The following is a 12,302-nucleotide window of genomic DNA, read 5'->3' as shown; positions in this document are numbered from 1 at the left end:
CCTGAGTAGCTGGGATTACAGGCACGCGCCACCATGCCCAGCTAATTGTTTTGTATTTTTAGTAGAGACGGGGTTTCACCATGTTGACCAGGATGGTCTCGATCTCTTGACCTCGTGATCTACCCGCCTCGGCCTCCCAAAGTGCTGGGATTACAGGCGTGAGCCACTGTGCCCGGCAGAATTGACATTTAAAGATCTTTATTTTCTGAGGCAATAGATTGAGACTAACAAGATGAAAGTTAACACAGTTAAACATAAAATAATGTGATTAGGCTTAAAACGTTTACTATTAGTACTTTGGAGAAAGCCACTGTTAATAATTTGTGTGATAAAGATCTATCTAAATTTTAGTTATTTGCAAATTTAATAGTGTGATGTGCTACCTCCCTCCCCCCACACCCCCCAGGGCAATAATAGATTTCATTAGTGGCCATATAATGTCTAGAATGAGGACCCAATTTAAAGTTTTGTGTTCAGTTCTGATGTATGAATGGAACTGGGTTGTCAGGATCCTAAGACATCTGAAAACCATGCTAAGGAAAGTTGGATGATTTAAAATGGAGAAAAGAAGGCTTGGTGTTGCCTTTAGGTATCTGAAGAGTAGCTGAAAGAAATTATATTTATTTGCGTATGGCCGAAGGAAGAAGTAGATTCAGTAGTTAAGAGTAGTGAACTTTTGCCACTGTGCATGGGAAGTGTCCAGGTTGTGTCTGAATGTCCACCTATCATGGTTATTGAGGACTGATGCCCACATCAGGTGATGAGTTACATAGACTTGGGAACTTCTAAGTTTTTTTTCAATTCTAAATCTGTGAAATGAAATATCTAGATCTAGAATTAAAGAGAAATTATAATCCGTTAGCCTACTTACTGAGAATATTATAGAGGTGGTTCTAGCATTAGGAAGAAGATAATTATTAAATTGAACTCTTAGGTCATTTGCAGCCTTATACTTTGAAGACTTTATAAATCTCTTAATAAATGTGGCTGGCTTTCATAGTTCTTCCTTAGTTTTTAGCATACTAACAAGAGTTATTATTTTTACACTTTTTCTTGTGAAGTTGAAATGTTGTAATTTGCTCAGTGTTATTATAGTCAAGATGAACATGGATTATCAGAAAATAGAGATTTCCAGAGAGACTGGTAGTTATGTGAAAGAATAGTAGAATTCTTCTGCTTCTGGTTTTCATTCCATTTATATAAATACTAATGGGAATGGTTTTTATCTTTACACTGAAATAGCAGGTAGTACTTATTAAATATTTTCTTATGGATTGTCCTATATTGTTTAAGGCTGAGGAAAAATGGATTTATAAATTGATTGGAATGTTTGTGCTTTTAAAAAACTGTTTATGCTTTCTATCTTAGGTGAGAAAACCCTGTTTTCAAAAGCTTATAAAACTGGCTTGATTAATTTTTCATTATTGGTCTTGGAGAGTTGTACGATTAAAATATATTGTATTATGTGTTTCAAGCAGGATTCTGAACTATTCTTGGAAAGTTAGCAAGTAGAACCTAGAGAAGAAGGTGAAAAGCATGGCTTCCACAAACATCTAGATGTAGTTTTCTATGTATAGGAAAACGTGGGGTAGAGGAGCAAGTTAAAAACACCATGAGAAAACAATTGACTATACTCAGAATGTGGGACATTCCACAGAACATTAGGTCTGGGCTCTTTTAAAATTCATTTTATGAAAAGGAAAAAAGTCTGCTCTAGATTAAAAGAGAATGAAGAGATACAGGAACCCAATGCCATGTGTGAACTTTATTGCATCAAGGCTTGAGAAAAAACCGTTGATTAAAAACATTTTGGGGACAGTTGGATAAATTTGAGTATGGGCCAATTCTGTGCTATTAAGACATTGTGAATTTTCTCAAATATGTAAATAATATTGTGGCTATAGAGAAAAATACCCTTATTTTTATGGGAGTTGTGCTGATGTACTAGTGGTAAAGTGTCATGATGTGTGTAACTTTGAATGATTGGGGACGAAGAAAAATATACATATATGGCAGATCCTTAACAATTGTTGAACTCAGGTGGACGGTGTACAGCATTTTCTGTAGGTTTGAATCCACCATTTCTGGAGTCTCATATAGATATGATTAAGCTTTAGTGTGAGAGGCTGGTAAAGAACAATACATTAATTGAACTAACAGGATTTGGTGTTACTTCTGTGAGGGAAGAGTAGAAATAAAGTATAACATCTATCTTGTCCACATACTTGATTTTATTGTATTTGGCATGGTGCACTTGAACTTTCTAAATAAAATATTTTGTTTATTTCCTGGTTGGAAGGTTGGCTTACAAACATGGTAACCTTTAAAGCCAGTTGTTTATAAATGAACTTGGAGAAAATTTTGTGGAGAACCTTTACCTTTAAAGGAGTTAACATACATTCTGTTTTAATTTGCATAGTGGAAAGAACCCCTTTGAGCTATGCTTGGTCACAGACCTAGAGAAAGTTCATGGGGAAGTAAAGAGTAAGTTTCACTTGTAAGAAAAATATTTAATATAGTAAAAGCATTCAGAGTGTGTTCAGTTAATATCTAGCAAAAATTTGACAATGTTTGGTAGAAGTTTTGAAAAACAAAAACATTTGGGACTAATACAAATACTGATGAGTTTTATCTTTATTCCTGCCAATGTCACTTTTGTATTAATTTGTTTTATGGCTTATATTCTCAAATTTTTAAAAAGTTTATATTGTTTTATCAGGTGGGCTCTCTAAACTCCTTTGTGCATAGGCAAAGTGATTATTTGTTAAATCATTGAGTTATACATGAAAAAAACTGTCATCTTTTATGATAGTCATACAAGTATCTGAAGATCTTAATTTTCATAAACTGGTTGGTTTTGGTAAGAGAAGAACGTTTCTGTAACTGACATTTGAATTAAGGAGAATTGTTTCATGGCTCTATTGCGTTATTAATGCAAGTCTGCTTAAGTTTAGTATGAAGTGTGTAGAGCAAGCATAAAAAGGCATTTTGACCTAAAGCTTTCTTGAATTTCCCAGGCAGTGATGGGTTTAGTGTGAGTAATGTTTCGTGTGTGGGTGTATTCTGTATATAATTACGCTGACATATTATAGTCATATGTCTCTCCTTTCCTTCCTCCTCTCTGTTGTCTCCCTGGTATGCAGAGTATTTGATTTCTGACACTGGAGGACAACAGCTCTCAATAAGCGACGCTTTCATCAAAGGTAATTTTGTAAAAAGCTGTATGTGGAATGGTGTCTTTTTTGTTCATGAGGATATAGTTAGGGCTTAGCATGTTGATTGGCACAGATAAGGTGCTGAAAATATATTTGATTATGGTAGTATTGTGGGAACACAGTTTTTAATATGTATAATGATTTGAGAATGATTGAGAATGTTGAGAACCAAGAACATAAACTTGGACTTGGTTTGTGAGAAGGTGATCTCTTCTGTGAAAAGTAATTGGTTTAAAAACTTTTAAGTATAATTTGAACTTAATTCTTTGAAAGACATAGTTTACACTTTCCTGTATTGTGAATATAATATTAAGTATTGATATACCATATCATCAAGGATTGTCAAATTTGTCAGAAAGCCCACAGGCAGATCTCATCCAGTTAAGGATGCTGCTTGCCTTGTGGAGTGAGGAAGAGAAGTAGGCAGTAGAGGATAAAGAACTAACTCTGCTGATAAATTTCTTTTGGACACAAAAGGAGAATAGAAAAGTATTAGCCTTCTCCTATTCCTTCCCTACTTAGCTTAGCTTCCTAGAGTAAAGACATTCTTAATTGGTCCACAATACTCCGCTGGTTAGGCCTCAGATAATGGGAGAAAAGTTCCCTTCCTTCTTGGCTTCCAGGGTTTCAGATCAAAGAGGGAAGGCAAGGCAAGCAAGTACAAGGACGCCACTGCAGCTTATCTGATAGCTTGGCAGTGCTTCTAAATTCACCTCCAAGCATCTGGTTCAGCAAGAAGTTTAGAGTGGCCCTTTATGTAATTGAAATGCACAGTTCTTGTACTTCACATGTCATGGACATATACTTTACTATGTTGTCTGGTTGGCTGTTTGGTGGAAGTTTTTTTGTTTGTTTTGCTTTTAAGAAGGGACAGGTTAGAGAATTTTTGTAAGCATTTCCCACTTCTTTCCACTTATTTGGTCACATTATTCAACAGTTATTTAGTGAACACCTTTTTTTTTGTTAAGCATTTACTATTTAATACTTTTTTGTCTCGATTCATTTTCATTAATCCTTTTTAAAAGATTTTCAAAAATTCTACGTAAATGTTATTTATGTTTTATATTTATTTGTTTGAGTCTGTTTTGCTAAAATTTTGTTTGGAAACCTCTGTGCCAATATTGAGAGAGAAACACTGTTGAGGATTGTCTGAATAATAGACTTTATACACTGTCATCTGTCGTTTTGGGAGTCTGAGCTGAGCTTCTTTTTTTGAAAATTCATCACCCACACTATCATGTGTTCTTCTGCCGGCATTTAGAGTTCTATTGAATGCAGTTCTCAGTTTGTGATTTTTTTTTTTTTTTTTGAGTTGGCGTCTCAAAGCTGGAATATAGCGGGGCATTCTCGGTTCACTGCAACCTCTGCCACCCAGGTTCAAGCTATTCTCCTGCCTAAGCTTCCCTTGTAGCTGGGATTACAGGCATGTGCTACCATGCCCAGCTAATTTTTGTGTTTTTAGTAGAGATGGGGTTTCACCATGTTGGCCAAGCTGGTCTCGAACTCCTGACCTCAGGTGATCCACCGACCTCGGCCTCCCAAAGTACTGGGATTACAGTCGTGAGCCACTGTGCCAGGCCCAGTTTGTGATTTTAAAGGGAAAATTAACACCTTCCTTTTAAAAAATTAAATAAAAGGAGAAGCAAAAGTTTCATTTTATTTTCTTTTCAGCAAATAGTAACTGTGCTTATAATTACTGTCTTGAGAGTCTTTGTTATGTACATTTGATTTTCATAGTTCTGTTTCTGATTTTGGCTGTTACCAGTTACTGCTGTTTTTATTTTTTGCATTTCTGTATTTTTAGTGTATGTAATTGTATGTATTTTCTTATGCATTTTATTTATATGTTTATTATGTGTTCTTGCCTTTTTACAGCAATAATTTATGTTGGCTAACTTAAAGCATTTATAAAGAGAAATTTCTAACTACATGAGTAGATGGTATAAAACATGACAATGAAGTAATAACTTCTTATTTTATATTGTACTTAGAATCGTTATTTAATCGTCGAGTAGAGGAAAAATCCAAAGAGCTGCCTTTCACACCTTTGGGCTGGCATCATAACAACCTGGAGCTCCTGAGGGAGGAGAATGGGGAGAAACAAGCCATGGAGAGGTTGCTGTAAGGCAATGAAATTTTTAATTTTAATTTTTCGTGTTTATTATCTTCAATGACTTGAAATTTTTAATTTTTCATGTTTATTATCTTCAATGACTTGATAAGCATGATGCATCATTCCTCTTAAAAAGGGAGGTCTTTTTCTTTTTCCTTATAAAGTGAAAAATACTTAGATTACTTAGGAAATAAAGCCTATTTTGACTTGTGAGTAAATTCCTTATAAAACCAAGAGCCCTAGCCGGAGCAGTGACCCATGCCTGTAATGGGAGCACTTTGGGAGGTGGAGGCGGGAGGATCACAAGTTTAGGAGTTCGAGACCAACCTGGCCAATGTGGTGAAACTCTCTCTACTGAAAATACAAATATTAGCCGGGCATGGTGATGTGCACCTGTAATCCCAGCTACTCGGGAGGCTGAGGCAGGAGAATTGCTTGAATCCAAGAGGTGGAGGTTGCAGTGAGCTGAGATCGTGCCACTGCATTCCAGCCTAGGTGACAGAGCAAGACTTCATCTCAGAAAAAACAAACAAAAGCCAAGAGCCCCAAACTGTGCCTGTCTGTCCCCATTTTACATGTTAAAGTTGCATTACAGTCAATTACAGGTGACTTCTTACTTGAAAATGCTCAGATTTCATTTATATGCAAAATCCTTAAGGTACAAATATAATGAAAGAATGAAATTGATCTAGAAAAATCTTACTGTGAGCCATAATTGAAATGTTTATTTATTTGTGGACTGCTCTTTTTATCATCAGAATTATTGTCTCTGGCAATATTAACTATGCAAACTTCTTTCTTATATTTTTGTAGTTCAGCTAATCATAACCACATGATGGCACTACTCCAGCAGTTGCTCCATAGTGATTCACTGTCATCCTCTTGGAGGGACATCATTGTGTCATTGGTCTGCCAGGTTGTTCAGACAGTCCGACCTGATGTGAAGAACCAGGATGATGACATGGATATCCGTCAGTTTGTCCACATCAAAAAAGTGAGATCTGCTGATGTTTTACTAATGCTAGGAACTTATGAAGCAGGACTGATTGTAATTTTTCTCTTCATGGTAATCTAAAAAGAGTCATTACCCTGAGGGTGCTGGGTGAGGAGTCGGAGGTTTTGGTGTCTGCTTTGTTTGTTAGCAGTGCACTCAGGAGTCATGGAAGCCATTTATAGGAAGTGAGAGGTGAATGGAAAGGATGCCTTATATGGGAGATGAATTGGGAACCCAAACAAATATAGGTTCTTCCTTTCTTGCTTCCTCTTCTTTACACGTCAGTTATGAGAAAACCTATTCTCACAGATTATAATCACTGTTCTGATGAAAAGCAGTGGGTATTTGCTTTATTTAGATCAAGCTTGTCCAACTCATGCCCTGTGGGCTGCATGTGGCACCCAAGGCTGCTTTGAATGTGGTCCAACACCAGTTCATAAACTTTCTTAAAACATTATGAATTTTTTTGCGATTAAAAAAAAAAATCTCATCAGCTAATGTTAGTGTATTTTATGTGTGGCCTAATAGAATTCTTCTTCCATTGAGGCTCAGGGAAGTCAAAAGATTTGACACCCCTGATTTAGATATTAATGGAGTCCTGTGTGTGCTTTTTCCCTATGATATTTAACTTAAATAGTAGTGGTTAACTGTCACGTGGCACCAGTTTATTCAGTCAGTGAGTACTTTAGAGTCCTAGTTATAATACACTGGAGAGCAGGGATGGAAAAACAGTCATGCAGAGATGCCATTGAACACTTGTTGAAAGGAAGAGTTATTTTTGAAACTTTTTGTTCTTATTTGATTACATAATAGTTAAAAAAGGAAAGGAATAATAGTATACGTCTGACTAGATTCTAAGCATGTTATCATTGAATTTTATTGTTTTCTTAATTGCTCCATTAGATCCCAGGTGGAAAGAAGTTTGATTCTGTGGTTGTCAATGGCTTTGTTTGTACCAAGAACATTGCACATAAAAAGGTAATGTGATTCAGTTCAGTAGTGAAGTTCAGCAAACCACGGCTGTGTGCTAAGCTAACAAGTTGGGGTACCTTAGTCATGGAAAAAATGGAAAATGGACAATGAAAGGCAGCTGTGTCTGCCATAGGGGTGAAATTTGGGAGGTTCAGGAAAGGTTTTCCAGAGCTGAGGATGAACGGATTGGAATTTGAATAATGGGAGTTCACCAGACAGAAGGAGGAAGGAGGAGGTCAGGCTTCTAGATCAGCAGAATGATACAGTACTAGCATTATTTATCTCCTGACCCTGCCATGTCTTAGAGAGACAGGTTTCTCTAATAGGCTGGAGTCCTTCCAGAGGCTTAGCCTTATAAAAATGATATCTCTTTTAGAGCTAAGCTACAGAACTGTCAGTTTTCTTCTGTTATCCTTCTTACCTTATGGTTTTGTAGCACTAGCACAAAGGAATGGGGTGAGATAACCTAGGGCATTAAGGCAACTCTGAGCTCCTAAGGTGTAATATGGGCAATGCAGATGAAGCTGGAGGAAGCAGGCAAGGGCTTTGTATCACATTATGGGTCTTGAACTTTATTCTAAAGTCTTTTGATTCTGAAAGTGTAGTGTACAGACATTGAGATCACCTGTGGACCTTGTTAAAAATGGCTTTTCCTAGCCTAATCCCTAGAAATTCTCATTTTCAGTAGGTTAAGGGCAATGGGAGTGTATGGATGTTAGGGAAGTGGCGGTACTGTATTTAAAGTAGGCACTAGGCTGAGCACAATGGCTCACGTCTGTAATCCCAGCACTTTGGGAGGCTGAGGCAGGCGGATCACGAAGTCAGGAGTTTGAGACCAGCTTGGCCAATATAGTGAAACCCCATCTCTACTAAAAATACAAAAATTAGCTGGCATGATGGCATGCGCCTGTAGTCCCAGCTATTTGGGAGGCTGAGGCAGAATTGCTTGGATCCAGAAGGCAGAGGTTGCAGTGAGCCGAGATTGCGCCACTGTACTCCAGCCCAGTGACAGAGTGAGACTCTGTCTCAAAAAAAGAAAAAAAGTAGGCACTGTAGGTGTTTCCAGCATCATTTGTTGGTCCTTGCATTTTGACATACCACTGATCTATAGCAGTGTTGTCAAATCTTGCTGTGCTTCAGAATCACCAAGGGAAACATTAAAAACAGAGATACCCTGCCCCACCTCTGGGGATACTGATTTTGTTACAGCGAGAGCTGAGGCAGATTTCTAGCCTGAGCAACCAGATGGATGAACTGTAGTCTTGTTTCACTTTTTTCTCCGTTGAACCTAATACATTTTTTCTAAGGCATTAAGATTCCTGAAAATTATTAGTGACCATAGATAAATAAAAATATGCTTGGCTTCAATAATATTTTATAGCAATAATCCCACGTCAGTATTTCCACAGAGTCTTACTAAAACCACACATTACCCTTTAAAGGAGAACTTTAAATCAAATTAAATGATATTTGTTGAATTAGGAGGTAAACATGTTGTGCCCTTCTCAGAAAGTGAAGAAAATTTTTATGTGAGTGTGGTGGAAACATATGCATGAATGACTGTCTTGCCCCACTGATTAGACATAGTCTTTGGTTTGTAGTTGCTAAAAGAATCCTGAATTGAGTTCCCCAGCTAGTGAGTCACTGTTTTCAGAACTGTTTGCCAGTTTGGGGTCCATAAATTTGGTCATCCTGAAACCTCAATTGGAGGATTTAGGCTATTCTGTCTGTGGCTTTAAGCACATGGTTAGGGTATATTATTTGAGTCTCTGCTTCTGGAGATGCTTTCAGATTTTCTTTTTAAGCTTCACATTACGTATTTCAGCTTGCCACCTTGTTTGGAAATTTATTCTATTAGAAATATGTTCAGAAGGCATTTTAATTATTTTCTCCCTCTTCTGCTCCTCTTGAATTTTAGAAAGACTAAAATATGCTTTTAAAGTTGCTTATTGGAGTTTGTGAAGTAACCTGTCATTAACTACCGTTCCCTCTGTGCACACTCAGGGCATAACGTCCCTTCTTACAGCATCAGAAATAAAAAAATAAAGTTCAGAGTATAGAAGATTAATAATAAGAAAGCAAAGCCAATTTTTGAAGAATTTTGCATTGGTCTTAACAAATTATTTGCTTTGAAAAAATTTAATACCATATAAGAACTAAATGAGAGTATACTAATGCTGAGATACAATAAGTTAATAAGAATTATAAGCATTATTAGATTTAAAGTTATAATTAAAGGAGAGCTGTAAAATGCAAACCTTTAAAGCTTTAACAAACTGTTCAATTTTTTTGTAGATGAATTCTTGTATTAAAAACCCTAAAATTCTTCTGTTGAAGTGTTCCATTGAGTATCTTTACAGAGAAGAAACTAAGTTTACTTGCATTGATCCTATTGTGCTTCAGGTAAGAATTTATTACTGAAAGTCATAATTTGGAGGGATGTATGTGTACCATCATGCTTGTAAATTCTTACTGATTTTGACTTAATTCTAGCTAAGTTGGATAGGAAAACTTGATAGCTTACCAAAACCTCTGTCACTCATAATTTTTAAAGTTTCAAGTGTTAAAGGTAAGGTGACTGTTCAAGAATATAAGGAAGAAAAGGTTAAAATCCAAATACTAGTTTCCCTTTCCCACTTAATCCACTGATTTACTGTATTTCTCTAACTTACCAGATTTCTAATGGAATCTCTGGTTTTTAATACAGTCTGTGCTACTAAAACACATTTCTGAAACACCAATTAGCTTATATGTAGTTGGCAAACAGAATAGTATCAGGTGGAAGTTGTGCTGGTTTCTAAGTGGTTTTTCCTAAGCAGGGAGGCCCAGAATAGCTGCAGTAGGTTATAACCCTCAGCCAGAAAATAAAACAGCCTCAGTTCAGCTGCTACACAGGCAGAAGCCTTTCAAGTTCTATTTTAAGAAAGTAAAAGTCAGCTTTTGCTTGTAGGCCTCTCTCCCCAGGGAGGGACACCCACATCCCTGCGTGGTTCTTGGTAGCTTTACTGCTCAGTGCTTTGTTTCCAGTTGCAGCATTGCAATAGTTTTTGTGCATTTAATTTCACTTGAGGCAGCCTCATGCCATACTAAGCTCTCTGCCTGGGCTGTCCTCATTATTTTTGTTAGTGTTGAAGGTACAAAGTTGGTTTTAAACTTTATACCTTCATAGGTTTTAAAGTTTTCTGCGCCAACTCCTTTTCTTCCATGAATGCTGTTCATTTTACTTTGTGATCATTCAAAATGGAAGCTTTTTAGGAATGTGTATATTATAGTGGAAACACTTATACTAGGTTCCAGAAACCTTTAGGAAAAGCATTACTTGAAAATTCCAGGTAATTCCATTTTTTTTTTTTTTTTTTTTTTTTTTGAGACAGAGTTTCGCTCTTGTTACCCAGGCTGGAGTGCAATGGCGCGATCTCGGCTCACCGCAACCTCTGCCTCCTGGGTTCAGGCAGTTCTCCTGCCTCAGCCTCCCGAGTAGCTGGGATTACAGGCACGCACCACCATGCCCAGCTAATTTTTTGTATTTTTAGTAGAGACGGGGTTTCACCATGTTGCCCAGGATGGTCTCGATCTCTTGACCTTGTGATCCACCCGCCTTGGCCTCCCAAAGTGCTGGGATTACAGGCGTGAGCCACCGCGCCTGGCCGGTAATTCCATTTTTTTAAGAGTGGTAGGAACAATCACTTTTGTACTGATTTCATAGATAACAGTAAGAGAAACTGAGTTGTAGTAAAAGGCACAGTGTTTATAAAAACTCCGCTGTGTTACTTAAGAACTCTGTTACCTGGGGCTCTTTTCTCTTTGGAATTTAGCTGTGCTGTCAGTAAAAACGATGAGTTTTGACTAGACAGGTTTGTAGAGAACTCTAATGGAATAGCGGGAAACACAGTAATTTTTGTTCAGGGAACCTAAGATAATTGGATGCTGGAGGTTTTGTTAATTTCCACAGAAGATTGTCAGCAGAAGACTTTCACATGATCAGATCAGAATTGCCTTGACTAAGATGCATCCTGGTTGCCCAGAAGTTAAAATTCATAAAATTGTATGTCTTGGAATTGATGAAACATATAGGTGTTTATTTATTTTAAAAAGTTATAGTTAAATTTATTCACATTATTATTACTTTATTTTTACAGTCAGGTTAACAGACTAAAGCTTTTTTTGTTAGAGAGATATGCCCTGGGCAGATGTGTACTTAGGAAACATGGTTTAACTCACATAACATAAAGCATGTTGTTCATCAAAGCTTTCAAACATAGTTTTTATTATACCTTTAACTCCTGCCCAATTGAACTTCCTAGTTTGAATTGATAGAAAGTATCAGCTGATTTGAGCTTTTTGTGAATTGATAGAAAGTTCCAGCTCATTTGAGTTTTTTCTGTATTTGTGTTTTGTCTGCCCAGTGTGGAATAATCAGAGAAGAAGCTGAAAGGCAGATAGTCAGAAAAAGGAGGAGAAACAAAGGGCAAGGAGATAATCAGCCTGTGACTTTATACTCTCCTTACAAGGCCGGGCCTGCTAGATCTCTTGGTTCCCCACTGCTGTGCCTGTGGCCTACCTCCTGGTACTCTTCCCTTGCTGAGCTTGGACCAGGCCTCCTTTTTGACATGTTGTTTCATGAGTAGTCATGATAGCTGATTGGAGTTCAAACTGGAAGGAAAGTTATTTGCCATCTTTGTACCACAAGTAGAAAATTTAAAAATGAAGTCAACTTATTCTGATTATACTTTATTAGAGCTATACAAATAAAATTATTTTAAATGCTATTAAATTACAGTTTAATAAGTACAGTAGGAAATTAACACATTTAGGAAAAAATCCATTTTGTTAATAATGGGAGAATTTGAAAAGAAATAGTATCAGTAAAACAAAGGCAAGAAGCAATATACTTCATAACAGGGCAAGTTTATTGCAGTGAGTAGGCTCATCCATTGTGGGCGGTAAGGGACATTAATATAGCCTTGCTCAGAAAACACTTTGGGTACATGGAGTAGGAGTGGCAAAT

General features: G+C 36.9%; 1 protein-coding gene across 21 annotated transcripts in view; it reads left to right on the top strand.

The window, feature by feature from the left end:
* The window catches only part of PIKFYVE (phosphoinositide kinase, FYVE-type zinc finger containing), a 98,199-nt gene that overhangs the window by 51,276 nt on the left and 34,621 nt on the right, over positions 1–12,302 (top strand). For all 21 annotated transcript variants that reach the window (XM_032278418.1, XM_032278420.1, XM_032278430.1 and 18 more), the window contains 5 exons: positions 3,144–3,203; positions 5,207–5,336; positions 6,142–6,322; positions 7,226–7,300; positions 9,590–9,697. In XM_032278418.1, coding sequence (XP_032134309.1) covers positions 3,144–3,203; positions 5,207–5,336; positions 6,142–6,322; positions 7,226–7,300; positions 9,590–9,697 — 554 coding nt within the window. The remainder of the gene's footprint in view (positions 1–3,143; positions 3,204–5,206; positions 5,337–6,141; positions 6,323–7,225; positions 7,301–9,589; positions 9,698–12,302) is intronic.

The sequence above is a fragment of the Sapajus apella genome, unplaced genomic scaffold, assembly GCF_009761245.1.
Source record: "Sapajus apella isolate SASKATOON/1434 unplaced genomic scaffold, GSC_monkey_1.0 scaffold10, whole genome shotgun sequence".
In the NCBI taxonomy this organism is placed as follows: domain Eukaryota; kingdom Metazoa; phylum Chordata; class Mammalia; order Primates; family Cebidae; genus Sapajus; species Sapajus apella.
This window is presented reverse-complemented; position numbering and strand designations above follow the sequence as displayed.